General features: G+C 46.6%; 1 protein-coding gene across 2 annotated transcripts in view; it reads right to left on the bottom strand.

Moving 5' to 3' along the window:
- The window catches only part of skic2 (SKI2 subunit of superkiller complex), a 55694-nt gene that overhangs the window by 7142 nt on the left and 24988 nt on the right, over window positions 1-23564 (bottom strand). For both annotated transcript variants that reach the window (XM_060850415.1, XM_060850414.1), the window contains 12 exons: window positions 20165-20311; window positions 18324-18420; window positions 17786-17998; window positions 15712-15822; window positions 13694-13805; window positions 9798-9916; window positions 9210-9347; window positions 6798-6935; window positions 6593-6697; window positions 5090-5234; window positions 3621-3747; window positions 2791-3001 (listed from right to left, as the gene is read on the bottom strand). In XM_060850415.1, coding sequence (XP_060706398.1) covers window positions 2791-3001; window positions 3621-3747; window positions 5090-5234; window positions 6593-6697; window positions 6798-6935; window positions 9210-9347; window positions 9798-9916; window positions 13694-13805; window positions 15712-15822; window positions 17786-17998; window positions 18324-18420; window positions 20165-20311 — 1663 coding nt within the window. The remainder of the gene's footprint in view (window positions 1-2790; window positions 3002-3620; window positions 3748-5089; window positions 5235-6592; window positions 6698-6797; window positions 6936-9209; window positions 9348-9797; window positions 9917-13693; window positions 13806-15711; window positions 15823-17785; window positions 17999-18323; window positions 18421-20164; window positions 20312-23564) is intronic.

Here is a 23564-nt window from a genome sequence, read left to right as displayed (position 1 = left end):
GGCCCCTCAAAGATCAGCAAGGTGGCCTTTGTGTGGAGCCGCAGAAAGTGGGGGAGATACTAAATGAGTATTTTGCATCAGTATTTACTGTGGAAAAGAACATGGAAGATATAGAATGTAGGGAAATTAATGGTGACATCTTGAAAAATATCCATATTACAGAGGAAGTGCTGGGTGTCTTGAAATGCATATAGGTGTATAAATCCCCAGCACATAATCAGGTGTATCCTAGAACTCTGTAGGAAGCTAGAGAAATGATTGCTGGGCCTTTTGCTGAGATATTTGTATCATAGATAGTCACAGGCGAGGTGCCGGAAGACTGGAGTTTGGCAAATGTGGTGCCACTGTTTAAGGAGGGTGGTAAGGACAAGCCAGGGAACTATAGACCAGTGAGCCTGACATTGGTGGTGGGCAAGTTGTTGGAGGGAATCCTGAGGGACAGGATGTTCATGTATTTGGAAAGGCAAGGACTGATTAGGGATAGTCAACATGCTTGGGAAATCATGTCTCACAAAATTGATTCAGTTTTTTTGAAGTAGTAACAAAGAGGATTGATGAGGGCAGAGTATTTGATGTGATCTATATGGACTTCAACATGGCATTCAACAAGGTTCCCCATGGGAGAATGGTGAGCAAGGTTAGATCTCACTGAATACAGGGAGAACTAGCCATTTGGAGGATTGCTTTTCAGACTGGAGGCCTGTGACCAGTGGAGTGCCACAACGATTAGTGCTGGGCCCTCTACTTTTTGTCGTTTATATAAATGATTTGGATGTAAGCATAAGAGGTACAGTTAGTAAGTAGCAGATGACACCAAAAGTGGAGGTGTAGTGGACAGCGAAGATTACCTCAGATTACAACAGGGTCTTGAACAGATGGGCCAATGGGTTGAGAAGTGGCAGATGGAGTTTAATTCGGATAAATGTGAGGTGCTGCATTTTGGGAAAGCAAATCTTAGCAGGACTTATACACTTAATGGCAAGGTCCTAGGCAGTGTTGCTGAACAAAGAGACCTTGGAAGGTTCATAGCTCCTTGAAAGTGAAGTTGCAAGTAGGTAGGATAGTGAAGGCAGCGTTTGGTATGCTTTCCTTTATTGGCCAGAGTATTGAGTACAGGAGTTGGGAGGTCATGTTGCAGCTGTACAGGACATTGGTTAGGCCACTGTTGGAATATTGCAAGCAATTCTGGTTTCCCTTCTATTGGAAAGATGTTGGGAAACTTGAAAGGGTTCAGAAAAGATTTACAAGGATGTTGCCAGGGTTGGAGGAATTGAGCTATAGGGAGAGGCCGAACAGGCTGGGGCTGTTTTCCCTGAAGCGTCGGAGTCTGGTGGGGGTGGTGAGCTTATAGAGGTTTACAAAGTTATGAGGGGCATGATAGGGTAAATAGACAAAGTCTTTTCCCTGGGGTTAGGGAGTCCAGAACTAGAGGGCATAGGTTTAGGGCGAGAGGAAAAAGATATAAAAGAGACCTGAGGGGCAACTTTTAAGAGGGTGGTACATGTATGGAATGAGCTGCCAGAGGAAGTGGTGGAGGTTGGTACAATTGCAACATTTAAGAGGCATTTGGATGGGTATATGAATAGGAAGGGTTTGGAAGGATATGGGCTGGGTGCTGGCAGATGGGACTAGACTGGGTTGGGATATCTGGTTGGCATGGACGGGTTGGACCAAAGGGTCTGTTTCGGTGCTGTACATCTCTATGACTCTATTACCAGGAGATGCAGATGAAGCAGAGTGTCCGTATGGAATCTTATCAGTTATCTGGAGGGGAAATAAATACAAAAATACAGAGATTCTCCTGGAGTTGCACAGGCCACTGGTGAGACTACATCTGGATTACTGTGTCGCGTATTGGGCACCTTATTTAAGGAATGATGTGAGTGAGTTGGAGGAAGTTCAAAGATTTACTGGAATAATCGTAGTGTCCCTGCAGTGTGGAAGCACGCCATTTGGTCCATCGAGACCACACTGACCCTCCAAAGAGCATCCCACCCAGACCCATCCTAGATGGGCTCAGCTTCTGTATTTGCTGTAGCTTCAAAGAATAACAGGTGAGCTAACTGAACCATTCAAGATCCTGAATGGTCTTAACTGTTGGAGACAAGGACAGGCTGTTTCCTCTTATTGGAAAATCTCGAAAAAGGGGTTACAGTTCAAAAACAAGGGTCAGTTATTTAAAAGGGAAACAAACATTTTCTCCTGGGGGAGGAAAGCCTTTGGAACCATATTCCCAAAAAGGTGATAGAAGCATAATTTTTGACTATTATTTCCAGGTAGAGGTGGATAATTCTTGTTAAGCAAGGTGAGAATGTGGAGTTGAGGTTACAATTAGATGTGAAAAATCAGTGGAGCAGGTTAGAGGGGCTGAATGACCCACTTTGCTCTTTGTTCATACGTTGACATGGCTCTGTACTCAGAAATGACGTCCCTCAGTTACTAGCCCTCCCACCTACTGAGCACACCTGCCCATCTACAGCTGGCAGGTTGGCCCTTCCACTTCAAGGGATAACAGGAGGCACCCGATAGCACGCTGTGCCCCGATCCCACAGCAAGGGCAGGCAGACCAGAGACAATGGCTCAAGGGGGTAAGGAAAAGCAAGGGCTGAAGTGGCAGTGCCACAGTGGCTCACGGATTCACAACGGGTCAGAGTTTCGGAACAGACTCAGCCACACGTTGCTCCACGCAGTCGGCTGATATTTACCGTCACGGGTTAATGTACAGGGGCGGGGTGACACTCAGACAGCAACACGACGCACAGGGAGGCAAAGGGACTATACAGGCTGTACCTCGGTGGAGAACCTGGGGCTGTGGACGCAGGTAAACGTGCTGAGAGAGTCCTCGAGTCTCCTCGCCCTGGTGTAGCTGTCGACCAGGTCCAGGTCCTTCAGCTGCAGGTCGCCAATGGGGTCCAGGCCAGCAAGGCCATCAGGGTGGGCCTCAACCAGCCGCAGGAGCTCCTGAGTGGCAGTGGTGACCGACGGACCGGGTGGGTCATTCCTGAGGGTGGGGGGAGGAAACAAAACAGATCGACGCTCTATTAGAGGTACCCAGGCATGGAGAGGGCAGATGTGGGCAACAGCAACCCCACACAGCACTGCCCTCTCTTCACCCGGCAGTGTTGGAGGTTCTGGAGGAAGTCGGGGGGAGGGGGAAATCAATGTGAAGACACCGGGATTGGAGTGGGGAGCAGAATAGGGTTAGTGGGTGATTGTATAGGGGTCATGCTGACAACGAACAGGGGGTTGGCAGAATAGGGACAGGTTTAGTGGGTGATAGGATAGGGGCCATGCTGACAATGAGGTCGGGGGGGGGGGGGGGGTTAGAGGTGGGGAGCAGTGGAAAAAGAAAGGAAGGATACATGGCTGACTTTTGCAAGACATCTGCAGTCAGGCAGTCCCTTCACTCTGCTATCCCTTTGTCCCACAGGCGGTTGGGGTGTTGTTACAGGAGGGACGGGGGTAAAATCGGTGTGTTGGGTTCAGAGTAATCCCCCGAGCAGTCCGTTATCCCCCTGGTACATTCTGCTCCCCCACTTCACCCCGACCCCCCAACTGTCTCACCCCTCCTACTCTACGTGTTCCCCACGTGGTGCTGTTGGCAGAGGTAAGTGACTGACCTAAAGCGAGGAATCTGCCTCTTCTTGTAGTCATCGATGATTTTGTCGGCGTTGATGCGCAGGGTTTTAACGGTGATGCTGCCGATGTCCTTGGCGGTCAGTTTCTCCACCACGTGGCCACAGGGTCCTGGGCAGGTGGGGGAGAGGTCAGCAACAGGTCAGTCCAGCCCCGCCCCTGCAGATCCCTCCCTCCCTCCCATTATACATCGTGTATATCACAGCCAGAGTTCAGGCCCAGGATTATCTCCCACAGGGAGCATTTCAGACTCATCACCTTCCCACAGTCCCTTCCAAAGCTGACCCCAGGGAAATGGAAGTAGAGCCTTTCCCTCGATCTGTAAAGCTAACGCCCACGTGACTCTGTCCCAGCTCACTATGTTGTTTTTTAATATTCATTCATGGGTTGGGGGCGTTGCTGGTTAGACCACCATTTATTGTCCAACCCTAATTGTCCAGAGGACAGCTGAGCGTTAACCACATTGCTGTGGGTCTGAGTCACACATAGGCCAGAAAAGGGTAAGAACAGCAGCTCTCTTCCCTCATGTTGCAGCCGGAGCGGCTGTGCTTGGAGTATTGTGTGCAGTTCTGGTCACCGCATTATAGGAAGGGCGTGGAAGCTTTGGAAAGGGTTCAGAGGAGATTTACTAGGATGTTGCCTGGTATGGAGGGAAGGTTTTACGAGGAAAGGCTGAGGGACTTGAGGCTGTTTTCAATAGAGAGAAGAAGGTTGAGAGGTGACTTGATTGAGACATAGAAGATAATCAGAGGGTTAGATGGGGTGGACAGGGAGAGCCTTTTCTCTTGGATGGCAATGGCTAGCACAAGGGGACTTAGCTTTAAATTGAGGGGTGATAGATATAGGACAGCTATCAGAGGTAGTTTCTTTACTCAGAGAGTAGTAGGGGTGTGGAATGCCCTATCTGCAACAGTAGCAGACTTGCCAACTGTAAGGGCATTTAAATGTTCATTGGATAAACATATGGATGAGAATGGAATAGTGTTGGTTATATGAGCTTCAGATTGGTTCCACAGGTGGATGTGACATAGAGAGCCAAAGGGCCTGTACCTCGCTGTAATGTTCAATGTTCTATGACGTTAATGAATCAGATGGGTTTTTGCTGACAATTGACAATGGATTCATGGTCATCATTAAGACACTTCATTCTAGATTTTAGTTAAATTCAAATTCCACCACCTGCCAAGGCAGGTTTCGGGTCAGAGTACCATATCCGCACTGTTATCCGAGCCATTACTTTCCTGCCAGAAATCTCACTTGCAGCACTTTTGTCAAACAAAAGTTCATGTTCAACACACCAATGGCAGTACCCTCATCAACCCTCAAGGTTACATCATCAAAAAGTGTCATCGAATTAGTTTAAACTAGGTGTACGGGTTGCTGGCGGGAACAGGGAATTACTGAATTCTCAGAGTGCTGAGGTGCATGAAGTGAGATTACTCAACAAGCTGACCTTCAGGAAGGAAGAGTTTATTGGTAAGGAGGTAGTCAGGAGTCGGTGCCACAGGTAATTCCTCAACATCTTTCCCCGTGTCCTCTTGCCTGGGCTCTGAGAGGACCAGGGTGGTGAACGATCGGTTGCTGGAATCTGTACAAACCTGCAGATCATGAGAGAGCATTTGGTGAGACCACTTTCAGATAGAACCAGGAGGAGGCCAGTTATCCCCATAAGCCATTTCAGTCATTTGCTCACATTGCGACTGATCTGCATAATAATGCCATTTACCTCCCTTAGACTATTTTGTTAAATAAGGAGCTATCAATTTTAGTGTTTAAACTGGCTCTTCCAAATTCTTAGTATCGAAATACAGAAACGAAGGAAGAATCTAAGGATACAAAAGACCATTCAGCCCATCAAATTGCAGACTGATAAAAAAACTTTCCTACCTTCTAACTTTTGGTTATAGGAATTTGTATCTAATATAAATATGATGACGAAGATGGTCAAGAAGTGTCTTGTGAAGTCATTGAAGTCAGAAGTCACACAACACCAGGTGACAGACCAATAGGTTTACTCACAATCACAAACTTTCAGAGCTCTGCTCCTTCATCAGGTGAAGTGGAGAGAATTGCACAGACACAGAATTTATCAGCGGAAAGATCATTGCAAAATAATGCCAGGCAATTCAGAGGGTCAAAAGATAACTACAGATAGTGCGAGTGAAGTGTCAACAGACTGGATAACAACTCTTTGCAGGTGATCAAAACTGTCAGTGTGAGTAAAGTGTCAACAGCTGAATAGCAAGTGAAGGGATGACCTTAATTAGTTTGTCCAGTTTTGGATTGCTTGTTACTTTGGTTAGATCCTCGTTTATAACTATCATGTTATTCCAGCCATTTGGTTTGTCTCCAGCACCATCTGTTTTTTTTTTGGAATTATCTTTCTGCCTGAATGAAGTGGATCACAGGTCATCCCTTCACTTGCTATTTAGAGTTTGACACTTCACTCACACCATCTGACACTTTTGACAACCCGCAATGACTTGTTGTTCAGCCTCTCAATGCTTCACTCACATCATTTGTACTATTTTTTGACGTTCTTAATCACCTGGAATTATCTTGCAACGATCTCTTCGCCTATAGAGTCTGTGCCCGTGCACTTCCTTCTAATTCACATGATGAAGGAGCAATGCTCCGAAAGCTTGGTGATTTCAAATAAACCTGTTGGACTGTAACCTGATGATGTGTGACTTTAGACTTTGCCCACCCCAGTTCAACACTGGCACCTCCACATCAAAGTCCCTGAAATTCAGCTTGCTTCCCATCACAGTTTTCAAATGAACTGAACAGCCAGTTTTCACCCCTGATCACAAATAGCATAACAGAACTATTTGGAGGCTGTGCTTCTGTCACCTTCAAAGCAAAGGGAAAGTCGAGATAATAATTTAAGGTGGATAGCTTCAGTGCAACAAATAGAAACAGTTCAAAGCACAGTTAACATCCCCCACCGCTCTACCTGCAGGATCACTCCCAGGGCATTCTTGTGACGTTGGTTTTTAACCACCAGGACTCGCCCGACAGACAGTGCCTTGAAAGCGCTTGTGGAGTCCATGATGCTTTTCTGTAGCGCGAGACAGAGCAGGTGTTAAAACAGCAGAGCAGCAAGTTTCACCGTTGTTTAAATCAATTGAGAGTCTTCGCTTCATCTCATCACACATTACCTGCAGAGTGTTCCTCGTGTACAGGAGCTCCCGCACAGTATTGTAGTAGTGCTCCAAATCACTCAGCTGACCAATACACTCCACCTCATCCATGTTTGACAGCTTCTTCGCCAGCTCCTGAATTTGCTGCTCGTACATCTGCAAAACACAACGTGAGAAGTAGGAAGTATAAGGCGCCATTCAGCCCTTTGCACATGCTCCACCCCTTGCATGGGAAGGAGGTGGCTGCTGCACAGGGAGATATCACTGCAGCTTAGTCACTGGAGCACTGCGGTCTGCTTCTATCGCCTCACTTAAGAACGAATGAACGCATGAGCGGTTCGGTGAAAATGGACTCGCCAGATTTCGGGTATTATTTATAAAAAGGAGGCTTAGCTGAGCAGGTTAGGCCCAAACTCTGGGTTTAGAGGACTGAGAGGAGGTCTTATTAAAACAAATAAGATCCAGAGGAAAGCTGACAGCGTCAATCCAGGGACCATGATTCAACTTGTTGAGAAGTCTGGAATCCAGGGGGCTACAATTAAAAAAACACAGGAATTTCTCATTTTAGGCAGAGCTGATGAGAATGAACTTCTTCCAGAGAATCGTCAATCTGTGAAATTCCCTTCCTCAAAAGGGGACTGGAGGCAGGGTCACTGAATATGCTCAACGCTGACTTCTGATAAACTAGGGAGTCAAACGACATGGGTGCAGTTAGAATAAAAAGTGGCTTTCAGGAACCTATTGAATCAGCCATGACCTTATTGAAAAGTAGAGCAGGATCAAGGGGCCGAATGGTCTACTCCCATTCCTATTTCTTCTGTCCTTGTGCTACAATCCCACTTTGTTGCCATCTCTCAAGAAAAGAGAAGACCCGAGCTCAAATTTTACATTCTAACCACTTCGCTGAATGCTTTAGACACTTGACAATAAATAAAGACGAATGGTAGCAAACAGGGGCCTCTGAAATGTGGGTGCCAAGATGCATCCGTGTACAAACAGAAAAAGAAGAGGTGATTGAAATTGCAGCCGCAAAAATAACTCCATGAAGTGACACACTGAGAAGAAAATTCCAGGATTTCAACCATTTGGTCAGAGCTGAAAAATTACAGGAATCTTTTCCAGCCTTTCCCTCGGCTGAGCAGAACGATGACGATCACAGAGCACTTGCAGAAGAACTATACAGATTGTGAGAGAATGGCACGACACAAACAAGCAGGTCATACCACAACGGCTGCTCTCCGAGCCTCGACATTCAACGGAACTACCATCACGGAATCTCACAAAAACATCCCGGGGTCACCATAACCCAGAAACTGCACTTAGATGTATGATTTAAACATAGTGGCTGCAAGAGCAGGTCAGAGGCTAGGAATCCAGCAGAGGGTAACTCACCACCTGACTCTCCAAAGCCTGTCCACCATCGACAAGGCACAAGTCAGGGATCTGATGGGATACTCCCCATTTGCCTGAATGAGGGTAGCTCTAACAACAAGCTCGACACCATCTATGACAAAGCAGCTCACTTGATAGGCACTGGAAGGAGCCAACAGTGCCTATGCTCAATGGCAGCAGCATGTACCATTTGCAAGAGGCACTGCAGAAATTCGCCAGGACTCCTTAGACAGCACCTTCCAAAGTCATGGACACTTCCACCTAGAAAGGCAAGGGGCAGCAGATACACGGGAACACCACCACCTGCAAGGTCCTCTCCAGGTCACTCACCATCCTGATTTGGAAATATGTCACTGTTGCTTACAGGGTCACTCACTGACTCAAAATCCCGGAACACCCTCCAAAACAGCATTATGGGTCTACTGAGAGCAAACAGACTGCAGCGTTTCTGGAAAGCAGCTCACCACCACCTTTTAGGGGAAATTAGGAACAGGCAACATGCTGGCCCAGCCCATGAGAGAAGTTTTTTTTGAAAATACAGTAGAGGATAGGGCAGATGCAATATTTTCGTCTACATGATGAGATCAGTATCAACTGGTTAGAGGTTTGGTTTTAAAGAAATGTAAAACTGAATATGAATAGGTGATTGGATCTCAAGGTAACAGAAACCTATAGCTACAAGATGAACCTTTTGAAGTCAGGTTAGGGCGGCTGAGTGGTTAGCACTGCTGCCTCACAGCACCAGGATCCCAGGTTGGATTCCAGCCTCGGGCAACTGTCTGTGTGGAGTTTGCACATTCTCCCCGTGTTTGTGTGGGTTTCCTCCAGGTACTCCGGTTTCCTCCCACAGTCCTAAGACGTACAGGTCAGGTGAATTGGCCATAGCGTTAGGAGCATTAGTCAGAGGGAAATGGGTCTGGGTGGGTTACTCTTCGGAGGGTCGGTGTGGACTGGTTGGGCTGAAGGGCCTGTTTCCACACTGTAGGGAAACTAATCTAAAGCCCTTAAAAAGGACTCGGTGATAATCTGTAGCTGTACCTTGGTATCCTTCCTGGTGTGGAACTCGGAGAAACTTCGCTTCATCATGTCCTCCACCCGGAGCGCCTCCACCCGCAGCAGGTTCAGGATCATGGTGTAGGTTAGACGGAACTGTGATTGCAATAGCGTTGGCTTCCCCTGCAACAAAATACACACACACTCACACTGAGGGCTGTGCAAAGCCATCGCAGTGCAACAAAATACACACACACTCACACTGAGGGCTGTGTAAAGCCATCTGGGTAACAGGAAAGAGACAGCAAAAGGGACAGTGAAAGGCAAAAGTGGTGGCAAAGGGCGAGAGAGAGCAAAGGAGAACGATGGAGAAAGGTCAAGTTGTTTTGAACTAAAGCTAGAAATCGAAGTAGGGTTTTAGTCAAAAGCATTACATTGGTTAAAGGGTGACCATTCTGCACAGCAATATCTGCAAACAAAGCAACTGAATGACTGACAAACTGCCCCTTTTCTCCTGCAACACGAGGTCACGAGGGCATTAATGTGACAAGAGTTTATAACAACATTAGCTGGTCTCCAAGACTGAATCGCACTGCCACCTCCCTTCTCAGCCCCTCCAACAGCATTACTTACCAACATCATCTTGTGGAGGTCAGCCATCTCGTGGACCCCAGACTTGCACAGGATGATGACCATCCCTGTTGTGTCCAGTCCTCTTCTTCCTGCTCTCCCAGCCATCTGAATATATTCACCTGCAATGAGTACAACAAGGGTAGAGGATTAAAAATGGGGTACGCGGTCAGGACAGGGATTTGGAGGCTCTGTTTGGATTTGCTTCAGTACTGAAGATTAAAGTGTGATTAAAAAGGAGCTTTGTGCTGCTTGATTTCATCTTTAATCAAATGTGGGACATTGTTGGATTGTTGGACATGCAGAGTATTATCTACGCCAACTGCCTTCTTAACATACAATGGGAGAGGTTTGCGAGACTATTTCAGAAGGCAATGAAAAGTCAACCATATGGTTTCTGTATCTGCAGCCACACATTAGGCCAGACCAAGGAAGGATGGCGGATTTCCTTCTCCAAGTGAACCTGGATGGGTTTACAACGGTAATATCACGAGTAGTTCAAATTTCATATTTGCCGTGGTTTGTTACAAACTCATGTCACATTAATGCCACCTCACATTAATGCTGGTCTCTGGATTGCTCTCCAGTAAGACTGCTGCTGTGCAAGGCTTTAGGAATCTGGAGCAACCTGCCGATGATGTCAGAGAGTTGCTCCTCACTCGGCATCAATAACGCAGTGTGGGTAGATTTAAAAGAAAGAAGAAACGCACAGAGAATGAGGAAGCTTGAAGTCTAGCGATGTGAATGTCAGAAACACATACAGGGAAGCATGTGGAATAGGCTCACAGGCAAAAGGCAGCAGAGCTTACGAAATACTCCTTCCAGAGTGGAAAAGGAGAAAATTACAGCCCGGTATATCTCCAAATACCATTCACTGTAGTAATTAGTCTTAACTTCTAATAAACACAAGCCTAAGGCAAGTTCTTACTTTGCCTTCTCCTCAATGAGTCTGTACTAAACCCAAACTCAGGGATCTGGACAGCAGACTGCACAATAAAAGAATGACCTCTGACTGAACTAGCCAGCCCTCAACAGAGTCGATAGAATGGATAATACAGATAAACCATTTTTCCTGGTGGAGGGAGCTTAAAGCAAAAGGGCATAATCTTAAAAGTCAGAGACAGGCTGTTCAGACATTACATCAAAACCACTGCAGTGACTCTAGCTGACCTATGCTAGAGCTTATGCTCCATCAAGGCCCCCCTGCAGTCCTCTCCTTCTCACAAGGATGTTGCTGGGGGTGGAGGGATTGAGCAAAAGGGTGAGGCTGAACAGGCTGGGACTGTTTTCCCTGGAGTGTCAGAGGCTGACGGGTGATTTTATACAAGTTTAAAAAATCATGAGGGGCATGGATAAGGTGAATAGCCAAGGTCTTTTTCCTAGGAAAGGGTGTGTCCAAAACCAGAGGACATAGGTTTAGGGTGAGGGGAGAAAGATTAAAAAGGGTCCTGAGGGGCAACGTTTTCACATAGAAGGTGGTGCGTGTATGGAATGAGCTGCCAGAGGAAGTGGTGGAGGCTGGTGTAATTACAACATTTAAAAAGCATCTGGATGGGTATATGAGTAGGAAGGGTTTAAGAGGCAAATGGGCCAAATGCTGGCAAATGGGACTAGATTAATTTAGGATATCTGGACGAATTAGACCGAGGGGTCTGTTTCTGTGCTGTACATTTCTAAGACTTTATGACACTCAGCAACACGTCTTTCTTTTGCTATCTCACCTCAGATGTATCTATATATTTCAACCTCACCCTGCGATACCCATTCTCACCAGTCTCTGGTAAAGACACCTCTCCCGAATTCACTACTAGATTTAATCAGTCACCATTATATTGATGACCCCTAGTTTTGGCGACAAGTGAGGCTGGAACTATTTTCCCTGCCTCGAACCCATTACATGTTAAGAATAAAACCCAAGATTGTAATACGAAAAAAAACTCGAAAGATGCAACCTGACAGCCAGAAAATCCAGACTATAAATAAAAGATCCGTGGAAGAAAATAGAGGCCTTTGAAACACAGATGTTAAGGCACATATGCTAAATCGCCCATATAGAGAAGGTAAGACAAATGAAGAGGTGAATAATTGCAAGAGCAAAAAAAAAACTCTTTAAAAGTGACAAATAGGAAAAAATTAAGGATTTCGGCCACTAGGTTAGAGCTGAAAAGTCAAGGATCTTTTCAAAAGACAAAGTGGACATCAGCAAAAAGGGGAGTTGATCAAAGTGCAGTGGAATGCAGAGAGTCAAAAAGATATACAGCATGGAAACAGACCCATCGGTCCAACTCATCCATGCTGACCAGATATCCTAACCTACTCCAGTCCCATTTGCCAGAACTTGGCCCATATCCCTCCAAACCCTTCCTAGACATATGTCCATCCAGATGCCTTTTAAATGTTGTACACTACAGCAACAGAGGATGTCGCAAAACAGGTGTGTGCGACATGCCATGATAGCGGAGAGCCACCACAGATGTGACAGGCTGAGTGGCTATCTTCTATGTTCTAACTATTCAATGATTCTACGAGGTATGCTTAGGGTAACAAACAATAAAAAGGTGAAACTGTAAATAACTGTTCTCTAGAAACAGCTAGGACAAGCAAAATGGACTGTGCTGTAATGTTCTGTAATTCCTCGCAGTAAGTAAACCCACCACAAAAGGATTGCAAGGCAATGATGGTGGAGAAAAAACTCATGCAAGTACTTTTTAAAATCATTGGTAAAGTCAGTGTTTATGGGGCGGCATGGTGGCTCAGCACTGCTGCCTCACAGCACCAGGGTCCCAGGTTCAATTCCAGCCTTGGGCGACTGTGTGGAGTTTGCATATTCTCCCAGTGTCTGCGTGGGTTTCCTCCATGTACTCCAGTTTCCTCCCACAGTCTAAAGATGTGCAGGTCAGGTGAATTGGCTGTGCTAAATTGACCATAGTGTTAGGTGCATTAGTCAGAGGGAAATGGGAGTGGGTGGGTTACTGTGAGGGTTGGTGTGGACTTGTTGGGCTGAAGGGCCAGTTTCCACACTGTAGGGAATCTAATCTGTTTAATGACCTATCCTTAGTTGCCACAAGGTGGTGCTAGTGAGCCATCTCCTGGAACTGCTGCAATCCATGTGGTGCAGGAGTATCTAGTTGTGCTGTTAGGAAGGAAGCTGCGGGATTGTGATCCAGCCAAAGTGAAGGAATGGTGATACATTTCCAAGTCAGGATGATGCCTGGGTTCAGAGGTAATGGCAGCCCAGTGTCCTTTGAGGTGGCAGAGATCAAGGTGCCCTCAAAGGAGCCTTGGTGAACTGCTACAGAGGGTCTCGGAGATGGTACAAGCTGCTGCCAGCAAGCGTCAGTGATGCAGCAAGTGAAATGTTTCAAAACAGTGACTGGAGGTGTCCGCTGTGTGAGGTTCTTTGTCCTGGATGCTGTCAAGCTCCGTGTGAAGTTGGAGCCTGCCTCACCCCGGTAAGTACAGTGCAGACTTCTGCTTTGTCGCCAGTTGTCGTCAGGCTTTGGAGAGTCACGAGGGGAGCTGCTCGCTGTTTCCCAACCTCTGATCTGCTCCTACAGTCACACAGTATTTACCTTGCTGATCCACTTCAGTTTCTGGCCAATGGTAACACGAGGCTGTTGAAAATGGGGAATTCTGTGATGGGCGATGCTGAACAATGCCCACAAGGGGATCCAGATAACTGAAATTCATTCAATTTCTCCTCTCACCCCACATCTCTACTCGTCATCTCCCACTGAACGACATTCCCCCATCCCACCATAAGCCTGGACTGTGTCTCCAATTGCTCACTACCCCTCTCCACTTTCTGTTTGGTGGTCTGCCCTCAGTGACATGGCTGAGCCTGCCATGTGTGGAGAGGAGTTGGGGAGGGGGTGTGGGGGAGGAGGTTACATCGTTACCTGGTGTCAGGTCTCGGAAGTTTGTCCCATCGTGCTTGCGGATTGTGTCGAACACCACAGTTCTGGCTGGCATGTTCACTCCCATCGCAAAGGTCTCTGTAGCAAAGAGAATCTGTACCACGTGGAAATACAAAAACTAAATTACCTCGTGATATAAACATCGCTCACACACAGACAGACGGTGCTGAATCTGTACCGTATGGCAAAACAAAAACTAAAATTACCCTGTAAACACACAGACAGTGCTGACCGCTGGATCAATACCTCCTCAGGCCAGTTTCCTTCAACCATTCACTCCATGGAACAAGCCAGAGGGAGATGCAGTCAAGTTTCACAGTCATAACAACACAGTATCAAAGCGAGCCATCAGATGCAGGATGAGCTGGGACCTTGGCTACCAGATGTTTTGCCCCTTCCAAGGAGACATCCTCAGTGCTGTGGAGCCTCCTGTGAAGCACTGCTGTTCTGTATCAGTTGGGATTTATTTGGTTTTGTTCCCACTGCATCCAGTTGCGGGTTACAGTTGATCGTTGCAGTGGTCGTTATATGGAGTGGAGGTTAATGTGCTTATTGATGGAGTTTGTGGATGAGTGCCATGCTTCTAGAAATTCTCTGTCTGTCTTGTCCTATTGTCATTGTGTTGTCCCAGTCAACTTTGTGGTCCTTGTCATCTGTATGTACAGCTGATCGTGGCGTTTAGCGATTAGTTGATATTCATGATTACGGATCACTAGTTGTATGTCTGTTTGTTTGTTCTGTGTAATGTTTTATGCAGTCCTTGCATGGAATCTTGTACATCACTAAAACTTGTCCTGCCCCCAAAGGCCACGACCAGCTGTCGCTATACATACAGACCACAAGGACCACAAATTCGACTGGGATAACACAACAATAATAGGACAAGCCAAACAGGACAGCTGGAGAATTTCTCAAGGCTTGGCACTCAACCACAGACTCCATCAATAAACACGTTAACCCTGACCAAATATGCCAGCCATTACAACCAAACATCTGTAAACCAGCTTCCCAGCCCAGCAAACATACCCAGAACAACTGCAACCAGCCACCGAGCGACAAGTCTTCACACAAACCTTGGAGCTATCAGAGTCTGTGCATCCTAGCCTTCACTCTTCCCAATATCCCTGCTATATTTATTCTCCTGCATCTATAGATCCAATTCCTTGCAGAACACCTCTACCATGTCTGCTTCCACCATTCTCTTGGGCAGCACACTCCAGATCACATCGATTCGTTGCGTAAAAGAAATCTTTCGATTCTTATCGCTGGGTCTTTGGCCAATTTATCTAATACCTGTGCCCTTTGGTGTTATCATGTGTTTTTAGCTATGACAGACCAATGCTCTTTCTTTAATCTATTAGATCTTTTGAAAATCCCTATCAAAACTCCTCTTAACCTTCTCTACTAAATGAGGAGCAACCTCAATCCCTGCAAAACCTTCACGTCCTTCATAAAATGTCATGCCCAAAAGACGGCAAGTCTTGCTTCAACTTATACCTAGAACGGTGCGTTTGGTTTTGGGTCAATTTACTTTGGGAGGGAATAACTTGTCTGGAAAGCAGTTCAGAGAAGGTTCACTCAGCTGAATCTGGAGATGAAACAGTTGTGGAGAAAGGCAGAACAGTTTCGGCCAAAACGCATTGCAGTTCAGAAGAACGAGAGACGTTCATGTTGAAATGTAAAACACTCTTAGGGTAAACGGTGAAAAGGCTAGAACTAGGAGACGCAGTTTCAACATAAGGAAATTAAGGAGGAATCTCTTCTCTCTGAGGGTCAAGGGCCTGTGGAATTATCTTCCACAGACAGCAGACGCCTGTGACCCGGATACACTTTGTCCAGGTATCTGCCTGTATAGCACACACAGCAATATTTTTCCATTGTATCTCAACACACGTGACCACAATAAACCGATCGATCAATTTTACAAAAAGAATGTTGTAAGGGTGAGGAGGTCTGCAGGAAGTGGGCCAAGTCACTGCTCACACAGAATAATGTTATACCTTTACAAGGCCCCTGGTAAACAGCATCTCGATAACCTCCTTCAGGATTGGAAGGATCCCACTGTGATGGACACCAATCCCCCGCTTCAGAAGTTCCACCATCTGAAGGACCTGTCCGGAGGAAACAGAAGCGAGTTTTTAAAAACTCCGACAGATCAAGCAAAGGAGTAAACAACGCCTTTCAGTTTCAACGTATCCTGGAGTTGGCGTTGAGCCAAGCATTTGCCAGGGACACAATCCCATCTGTCTCTAACTCCACAGGGAGAAAAAAAAGCCAAAACTCATCTCATTGTCTGTAGTCCCGGGCATTAAAAACCGAAGCGGTCTGTGGCCCAAGGCAAAAATAAAAAGCACTGGGCTTCACCTCACGGTCAGTAATCCCAGACACTGAGCTCCATCCTCATAGCATGGTGATTGGAACGAGTTCAGCCAGGTAGATGCCAGAGAATGAGCTCCCCAATTGGGGTTGTTAATCTGGTTCAAATCAGGGAGCCCTGGCTGACAGATATAAACAGGAGTGTCAGCGGTTCTGTACACCCTAGGAGCTGGCTCTGAGGAGGCTGGAACAGTGTCATGTTCTATACATGTGTAAATAAAAGGGTGACTTGGTGATGGGATACTGGCCTTCATGGAGTTATTCCACACAGTAACCCTCCCCACAAAACACATTTCACAGCTGCAACACCGTGCAAAAAAAAAACATACACACACACACACACACAAAATCCCTCCTGTCTGTAATCAGAGGCAAAAATAAAATCCAAAATCCAGTGAATCCTGTCCTCCCTGACTGTAAACCTCCCCAAAAAGCACCACTCCCCAATTCAATGCAAGCTGCGGCAGAAAAAAAATGTCAAATCCCATCACACTGTGTGTAACCGCAAGCGAGGAAGCATCAAAACCCACTTCACCGTCATTGAAATGCCGAACATTTAGCAGATACTGTGCTATGCTTCTTTCCTCACTTTCCAAAGCATTGTCCCCACCTGGACTTATGCACGTACCTCACATGTGTGTGTGTCATATCTGCCACCACACCTAACTGTACTGAAACATGGAGAGCCCGCATCTGTAGATGTTCAACTTTGGCCACCTAACTTAATGAAGAATATAGAGGGAGTGCAGTACAGGTTCACTGGGCTGGGACAGTCCTACAAGGAGAGATGGAGAAGACTGGACCCGGGTCAGAAAGAGAGGAACAAGCAGGAGTGGGCTAGGTGACCCTTCAAGCCTGTTGCCCCACTCAGTACGATCACAGCTGATCCTTTATCCACATGCCTTTATTCCTCCAATATCACATGCTGCCTTTCAAATCTAAATACAGCAATCTCTTTCTTGAATATATTCACTGACATGGACTCCAGCAGGACTAACTGAGTCTCAGATTAAGAAGCAGGTTATTCAAGATGACGAGGATGGTAAATCTTTAAAATTCTGTCCTCCAGAGGCTGTGGCTGCTCAGTCAGTCATATCATCCCGACAGTGTGGAAACTGGCTCTTTGGCCCAACAAATCCACACCCACCGTCCAAAAAGTAACCCACCCAGACCCATTCCTTTACCCTATTATCCTACATTGACCCCTGACTAACACATCTAACCGAGTACACATCCCTGAACACTGTGAGCAATTTAGCATTGCCAATTCACCCAACACATTTTTGGATTCTGTAAAGAAACTAGAGTACCCGGAGGAAACACACAAGACATACAGAATCGCCCGGGGCTGGAATTGAACCTACTCAGTGCTAACTACTGAGCCACCGTGCTGCCCTTATGAGGCAAGATGGAGATTCAGTACATTCAAGACAGAGATCGATAGATCTCTGATAACTGTCATCAAAGGATAGGGGGCAGAGTGGAAACTATGGTAACAAGGTGGACTATCAGCCACGGTGCAGGCTTCAGGGGCTCAATGGCTTATTCTACATTTATGTTACCATCCGCATAAAACCCACCCACGTAAAAAGGCAGCGGTGGAGCCATCATTTAGTTCCTCATCACTCCTGACAGGAGTGGTGCTGTTCGACCGCATGTTGAGCCAGGATTTAAGGACACAGGCTCGCCAACACGTACCTGCGGTAGCTCTCTGTCGGTGCCCTTTAACCGGGAGATGCACTTCTGGAAGAAAATGTGGATCTCGCTCTTTTCCACAGTGCTGGTGAGGTCAACGGTGGTGAGCATGTTGGCATTCTCATCACAGCGGTTCCGCGAGAAGGTGAACGCCACGATGGGAAGGCTGTCCTTCTTCCTCAGCATGTCAATCAAGGACAACCACACGCTCTTATCCTGCGGCCAGTGAAATGCAGAAAGACGGTTAGTATTCGGGGCTGACAGACTGGCAAGAAGCCCAACTGGGATGCAGCTGTGGACTGGCTGGTCACGAGACTCCTCAGTATTTGTAAAGCAAACTGAGGCAAGATTCCCGTTCAGAAAATGACAGAGCTCTCCTGTCTAGATTCCTACACTGCCTATTGGACATGCATACCTACTTTCAGCAACCTGTCAGACACCCAGGTGTGGTATGGGAGGAGAACATGGGGTTGGCAGGGGCTAGGGGTGTTAATGATGGACGTGCATGTCATCTTTCATCACCGAGTTACGACTGCCTTACCTGGCTGGAGCCTCCGTGGTACACCGGTTGCTTGGCTCCGAAAGACTGCGAGTGCTTGCTGCTCCGTTCCTTCTTCGCATCAACTGCTGCGTAGTACCTGCAACATCAGCAAGCAAGACAGAAACAAGGGTAAAACTGCGACTGCACCGGGGAACAGACCGGCTGAATAACAGGGGACAGAACTCGCTCGCAAAGTGGGATTATGGAAGGCAAAAAAATGCCATGACTTTGGAACTGATGGCTGTGGTCACATTTTCATATGTACACAGAAATGTCATTTGTGTAATAAATGGAATGGCACGGTGGTGCAGTGATTAGCATTGCTGCCTCACGGAGCCAGGGACCTGGGTTCGATTCCAGCCTCAGGCGACCTGTGTGTGGAGTTTGCACATTCTCCCAGCATAACCGTGGGTTTCCTCTGGGTGCTCCGGATTCCTCCCAAAGGATGTGCAGGTTCGGATGAATTGGCTGTGCTAAATTGCCCATAGTGCTCAGCGATGGGTAGGTTGGTTGCATTAGTCAAGGGTAAATGTAGGATAATAGGGGAGGGGAATGGGTCTGGGTGGCTATTCTTCAGTGTGGACTTGTTGAGCAGAAGGGCCTGTTTCCACACTGTAGGGATTCTATGATAAAAGCAAGGCTCCTTAGACACATGCACAAACACTACCATGTGGAAGGACAAGGATATCAGCTATATGAGGGACACCATTGTCTTTCATAGAAACTTTCACAGAATCTCTACAGTGTGGAAACAGGCCCTTCAGCCCAGCAAGTCTTGAAGTTCCTCTGCAAGCCACACACACACACGCACACACACACACACACGCACACGCACACACACACACACGCACACACACACACGCACACACACACACGCACACACACACACGCACACACACACACGCACACACACACACACACACACACAAGCTTGGAACTAAGTGGTTGTTCCTTCATTGTCTGTGGGTTTAAATCTAGGAATTCCACCACCCCAACCCTCACAGCACTGTGTGGGTGTCAATGCTTCCCCCTTGGCAGCGGGTCCACACCCGCAAAAGGATTGGCTCCCTCTTTCGAAATCCGGTGCATCAGGGTTCTCTGGAGCAGGGAGAAAAGAAATTCCAGGAAAGGTTGGTGGGCCTCCCTACACCAAATGGACTTCAGTGGTTCAAGAAGGCAGGTCACCATCCCCTTCCCAAGGGCAACCAACAATAGGCCAGACAGTGACGTCCGCATCCCATAAATGAACTTTCAAAATTAAGGCAAGGACTGGTGCTAGACACATAAACAGAGGCGAGGTGAAACAGGCAATGCCCTGATGCAAAGAGTTAACATAAACATCCATGTAGTGCCCACCACACCCTCAGGCTATCCCTAACGGTATTACAGCTAATTAGGTGTCATTTTTCACTGGGATGGAGCCAATGTTGCGAATATGGGAAATGCTGCATTCATTATATGCTCATTATACAAGGCAAACAGCCGTGTCTTAATCACCAGGTTATCTATGTTACTAACATGGAATGAAATCTAAATACAGACCGAGATATCAGGGAGATCTCCCCATTCCAGCCCACCCCTGCTTCTTTGTTGAATAGTGGCCACAACGACTTTTACATCCACCTGAAGGGAGAGACAGTGCCTTGCTTTAGCAAGAGAGGGCAACTTCAACAGCGTGATACTCTCTCAGTAGCGAGTGCCCTTGCCTATCAGTTGCAGTATTTCTTCAGCACTGACCCTCTGACAGTGCTGACCCTCTGACAGTGCAACTCTCCCTCCGTACTGACCCACTGATGCAGCGGTTTAGACACACGAGGACACCCACTTTACCCCAGACTCACGCCTTGGTGAGGAAGTTCCCCTGAGCGTCGAGCAGCAGGAAGAGTTCGTTCTGTGTCTTCTGGCTGTTACCAGTGTACAGGTGGTGCTCCAGGGGCACCGGCCTCTTCATGGTGCTGATCACGTAAATCTTCTTCTGCTTTATCCTCCTGCAGGCAGGTGGGAACAAAGACCCGGGTCAGGAGCTGCTTACTCGGGCAAAGAGACGGAGAATGGGAGATTGCAAACACCGAGAAAGAATTAGACGTTCTACACCAGTATGAGGGAAGGATGGGAGACAGGAAATCTCAACACACCTTCTCAGCTGCTGCACAACCAACAGTACAGAGTCTCAAGGGTTCAAAGACAGGTTAGGTGGATTGGCCATGCTAAATTGCCCCCAGAGTCCAGGCTAAGTGGGTTAGCCATGGGAAATGCAGGCTTATCGGGACAGGATGGAGGTGTTGGGTCTGGGTAGGATGCTCTTTGGGAGGGTCAATGCGAACTCAATGGTCTGAATGACCTTCTTCCACCATATTGATTTTATGACTGTAGATTGTAATCGGGTCTTAATGAGGGTACAGGACTGTTCTCCTTAACCAAGGAAGGATAAAGAACAGGTACAGGGAGTGCCTCATCGGTTCACTAGACTGGTTTCTCAGATTAGTGGACTGCCCTTCAAGTAGAGAAATGCCTATATTTCACAAGGTTCAGAAAAATGAAGGGGCCCTCACTGAAAAACACAAACTTCCCAGAATGCTGACAGCGTACACATCGAGAGCTTATTCCCTGTTATTTGAGGATCAGGAACATGGAGTACAGCCCAGAATAGTGGGTTGGCAAATTAGGGCAGACGCAGAGGGGAACATTTCTTCTCTAGGGGCTGTGAGCCTTTGAAATTTGTGGATGTCCATCATTCCGCATGCATAATGAGATAGCTGGATTTTTGGATAGCAACATATCAGCAGCATATGGGGACAACGTTGAGCTGAGGTAAAAACTGTAAGTCATGATATTACTGAATGAGGGGGCAGACTCCAAAGTGCTGAATGGTCCACTCCAGCTCTGATTCCCTATGCTCTTAAACCTATTGTGAACGAGCGCTTCCCTGCAGCCTGTGTCCTTCTCAGTGGTAGAGGTCGGAGGTTTGGTAGATACTGTTTGAGACGTCTTGACGAGTTATGACAGTGCATCCTGTCGATGTTACACATTGCGGACACAGTGCCCCGATGGTGGAGACTTCAGGTTAACCAAGTGCGCCATTACCCAAGGAAGGATAGTATGTGAAAGGAGGGAGAGTGACTCACCAAATAGATTACTGAGACAAGGATACTTCTTGAAGAGGGACGGCTGGGTTGACTAGGCTTAAATGACCCCTGAGGCTTAGAAGGATGAGAACTGAAGTCATTCAAAAGGAGGAAATCCTTGAAGGGTTTGAGAGGGTAGACATTGAGAAAACATTTGCCCTGACTGGGAAATCGGGAACATGGGGTACGCATGTACAAAATAAAGAGTCAACCATTCTGGACTGAGGAGGAGGAGAAATTTCCTGACTCACAGATGTGAGAGAGTTAAAGATTTTCTACTACAGAGGGCTGTGGGTGCTTTATCGTCGAGTCCATTCAAGGCAGACATCCAGAGATACTCAGGCACGAAGCAAATCAAGTGATATGGAGAGCAGACTGGAAATAGGGGTTGAGGAAGGGGATTACTTATAATACTTGTGTCTGAATTATAAAAAAGGTTGGTTTGGAGGTGCAGCAGGTAATTAAGATGCCAAATGGTATATTGTCCTTCATTGCTAAAAGGGATAGAATTTAAAAACAGGGGAGGTTATGCTGCAGCTGTACAGGTTACTGAGGAGGCCACACCTGGAGTACTGCATAGAGTTGTAGTCTCCTTACGGTGCACTGGCCCTGGAGGGGGTGCAGAGGAGGTTGATTCCAGAGTTATGAGGATTGACTTATGAGGAGAGATTGAGTAGACTGGGATTATAACCACTGGAATTTAGAAAAACGAGAGGGGGATCTTATGGAAATATATAGATTATGGAGGGAATAGGTAATATAGAAGCAGGGAGGCTGTTTCCATTGGGGGGGTGAAACTAGAACTGGGGTGGCAAAGCCTCAAAATAAGGAGGAGTAGATGTAAGACTAAGTTGAGGAGGAACTTCTTCGCCGAAAGGGTTGTGAATCTCTGGAACTCTATGGCCAGTGAGGCAGTCGAGGCTGCCCCATTGAATGTATTCAAGGCAAAGGTAGTTAGATTCTTCACAGTAAAGGAATTAAGGGTTTTGGTAAATGGAGCCAAGTCCACAAAGATCAGCCATGATCTTATTGAATGGCGGAGCAGGCTGAACAGGTCAGATGGCCGACTCCTGCTCCTATAGTTCTTAAGATTATTATCTAATACAGCGGGCCCCAGGGTGTGAATGGCTTCCTCCTACTTCTCTCGCCTATGATCTATACTTTTGCAGGATTGTACAGTGCCAAGTCCTGGTTCCTAAAGAGTTCATTAGACTATATGGTTAAGTAGGGATTTCTACGTTCACAGAAAAATTGAGAGAATTCTCTGAATTATCTTTGTACACCAGAAAGGCCAGGGGCAGCAGGCCACTTCCAGAAAAGTCTCGGAAACCTTAAAAGGATTAACTGGTTTGGAGAGAGTTGAGGGCACAGATCAAAACATACAGATAAGGGTTGTACAAAACTAGGGTAAGATTAAGCAATATCCATCTGGGTGAGTGAAGGTACATCCTTTGGACTGAAAACATAAATTTACTGTCTCTTTATAGACTGACAAGGTTGGAATTTGTGAAAGTGATTGAAGATGTGTAAATTGATTAAGTTCTTGTATTCAGCAGAGTTTCCATTCTCGTTAGTCCAGAGTGGACTCGCTCACTGCATACACTCCAATTAATAACTGAAAATATGGACTCGAATTCTGTGGTTGATTATTAGAAGTGATCACAACAGTTGTCAATTCCTACACTCTTCACCAGTCAAGGCTTTCCCTGCATTAAGGCTGTATCTGCTGATGACTCCTTGGTATAGGGGTTAAACACCAAGATTAGTCAACAACTCCACGAGCAGTGTAACCTGTGACTACTGGGATGGCAAAAGGTGAATTTGATGGCCTGTGTTTTTATTGATGCAGAGAGTCTGATTTCCCCAATATTAATAAAATAAATTTATATTTATCATTTTAACCAAAAGGTGCGTCTCCCAGAGCAACGCCCTGATGGAAATCTCCGAAAACATGCTTCAGATTAAAGTCTTTACTGGAAACGCTTAATAAGCCTTCGCTAAATTGGGACCCTGCTTTCTTGCAGAGAGAACATCTCTGGGTTCAATTTACTTTTAAGTCATCAGCACAGTATAAGGTGAAATTCAAGCCAGTTCCTCACCAATGTCCCTCCTCCTG

This window comes from Hemiscyllium ocellatum, chromosome 35 (assembly GCF_020745735.1).
Source record: "Hemiscyllium ocellatum isolate sHemOce1 chromosome 35, sHemOce1.pat.X.cur, whole genome shotgun sequence".
NCBI classification, from domain to species: Eukaryota; Metazoa; Chordata; class Chondrichthyes; order Orectolobiformes; family Hemiscylliidae; genus Hemiscyllium; species Hemiscyllium ocellatum.
This window is presented reverse-complemented; position numbering and strand designations above follow the sequence as displayed.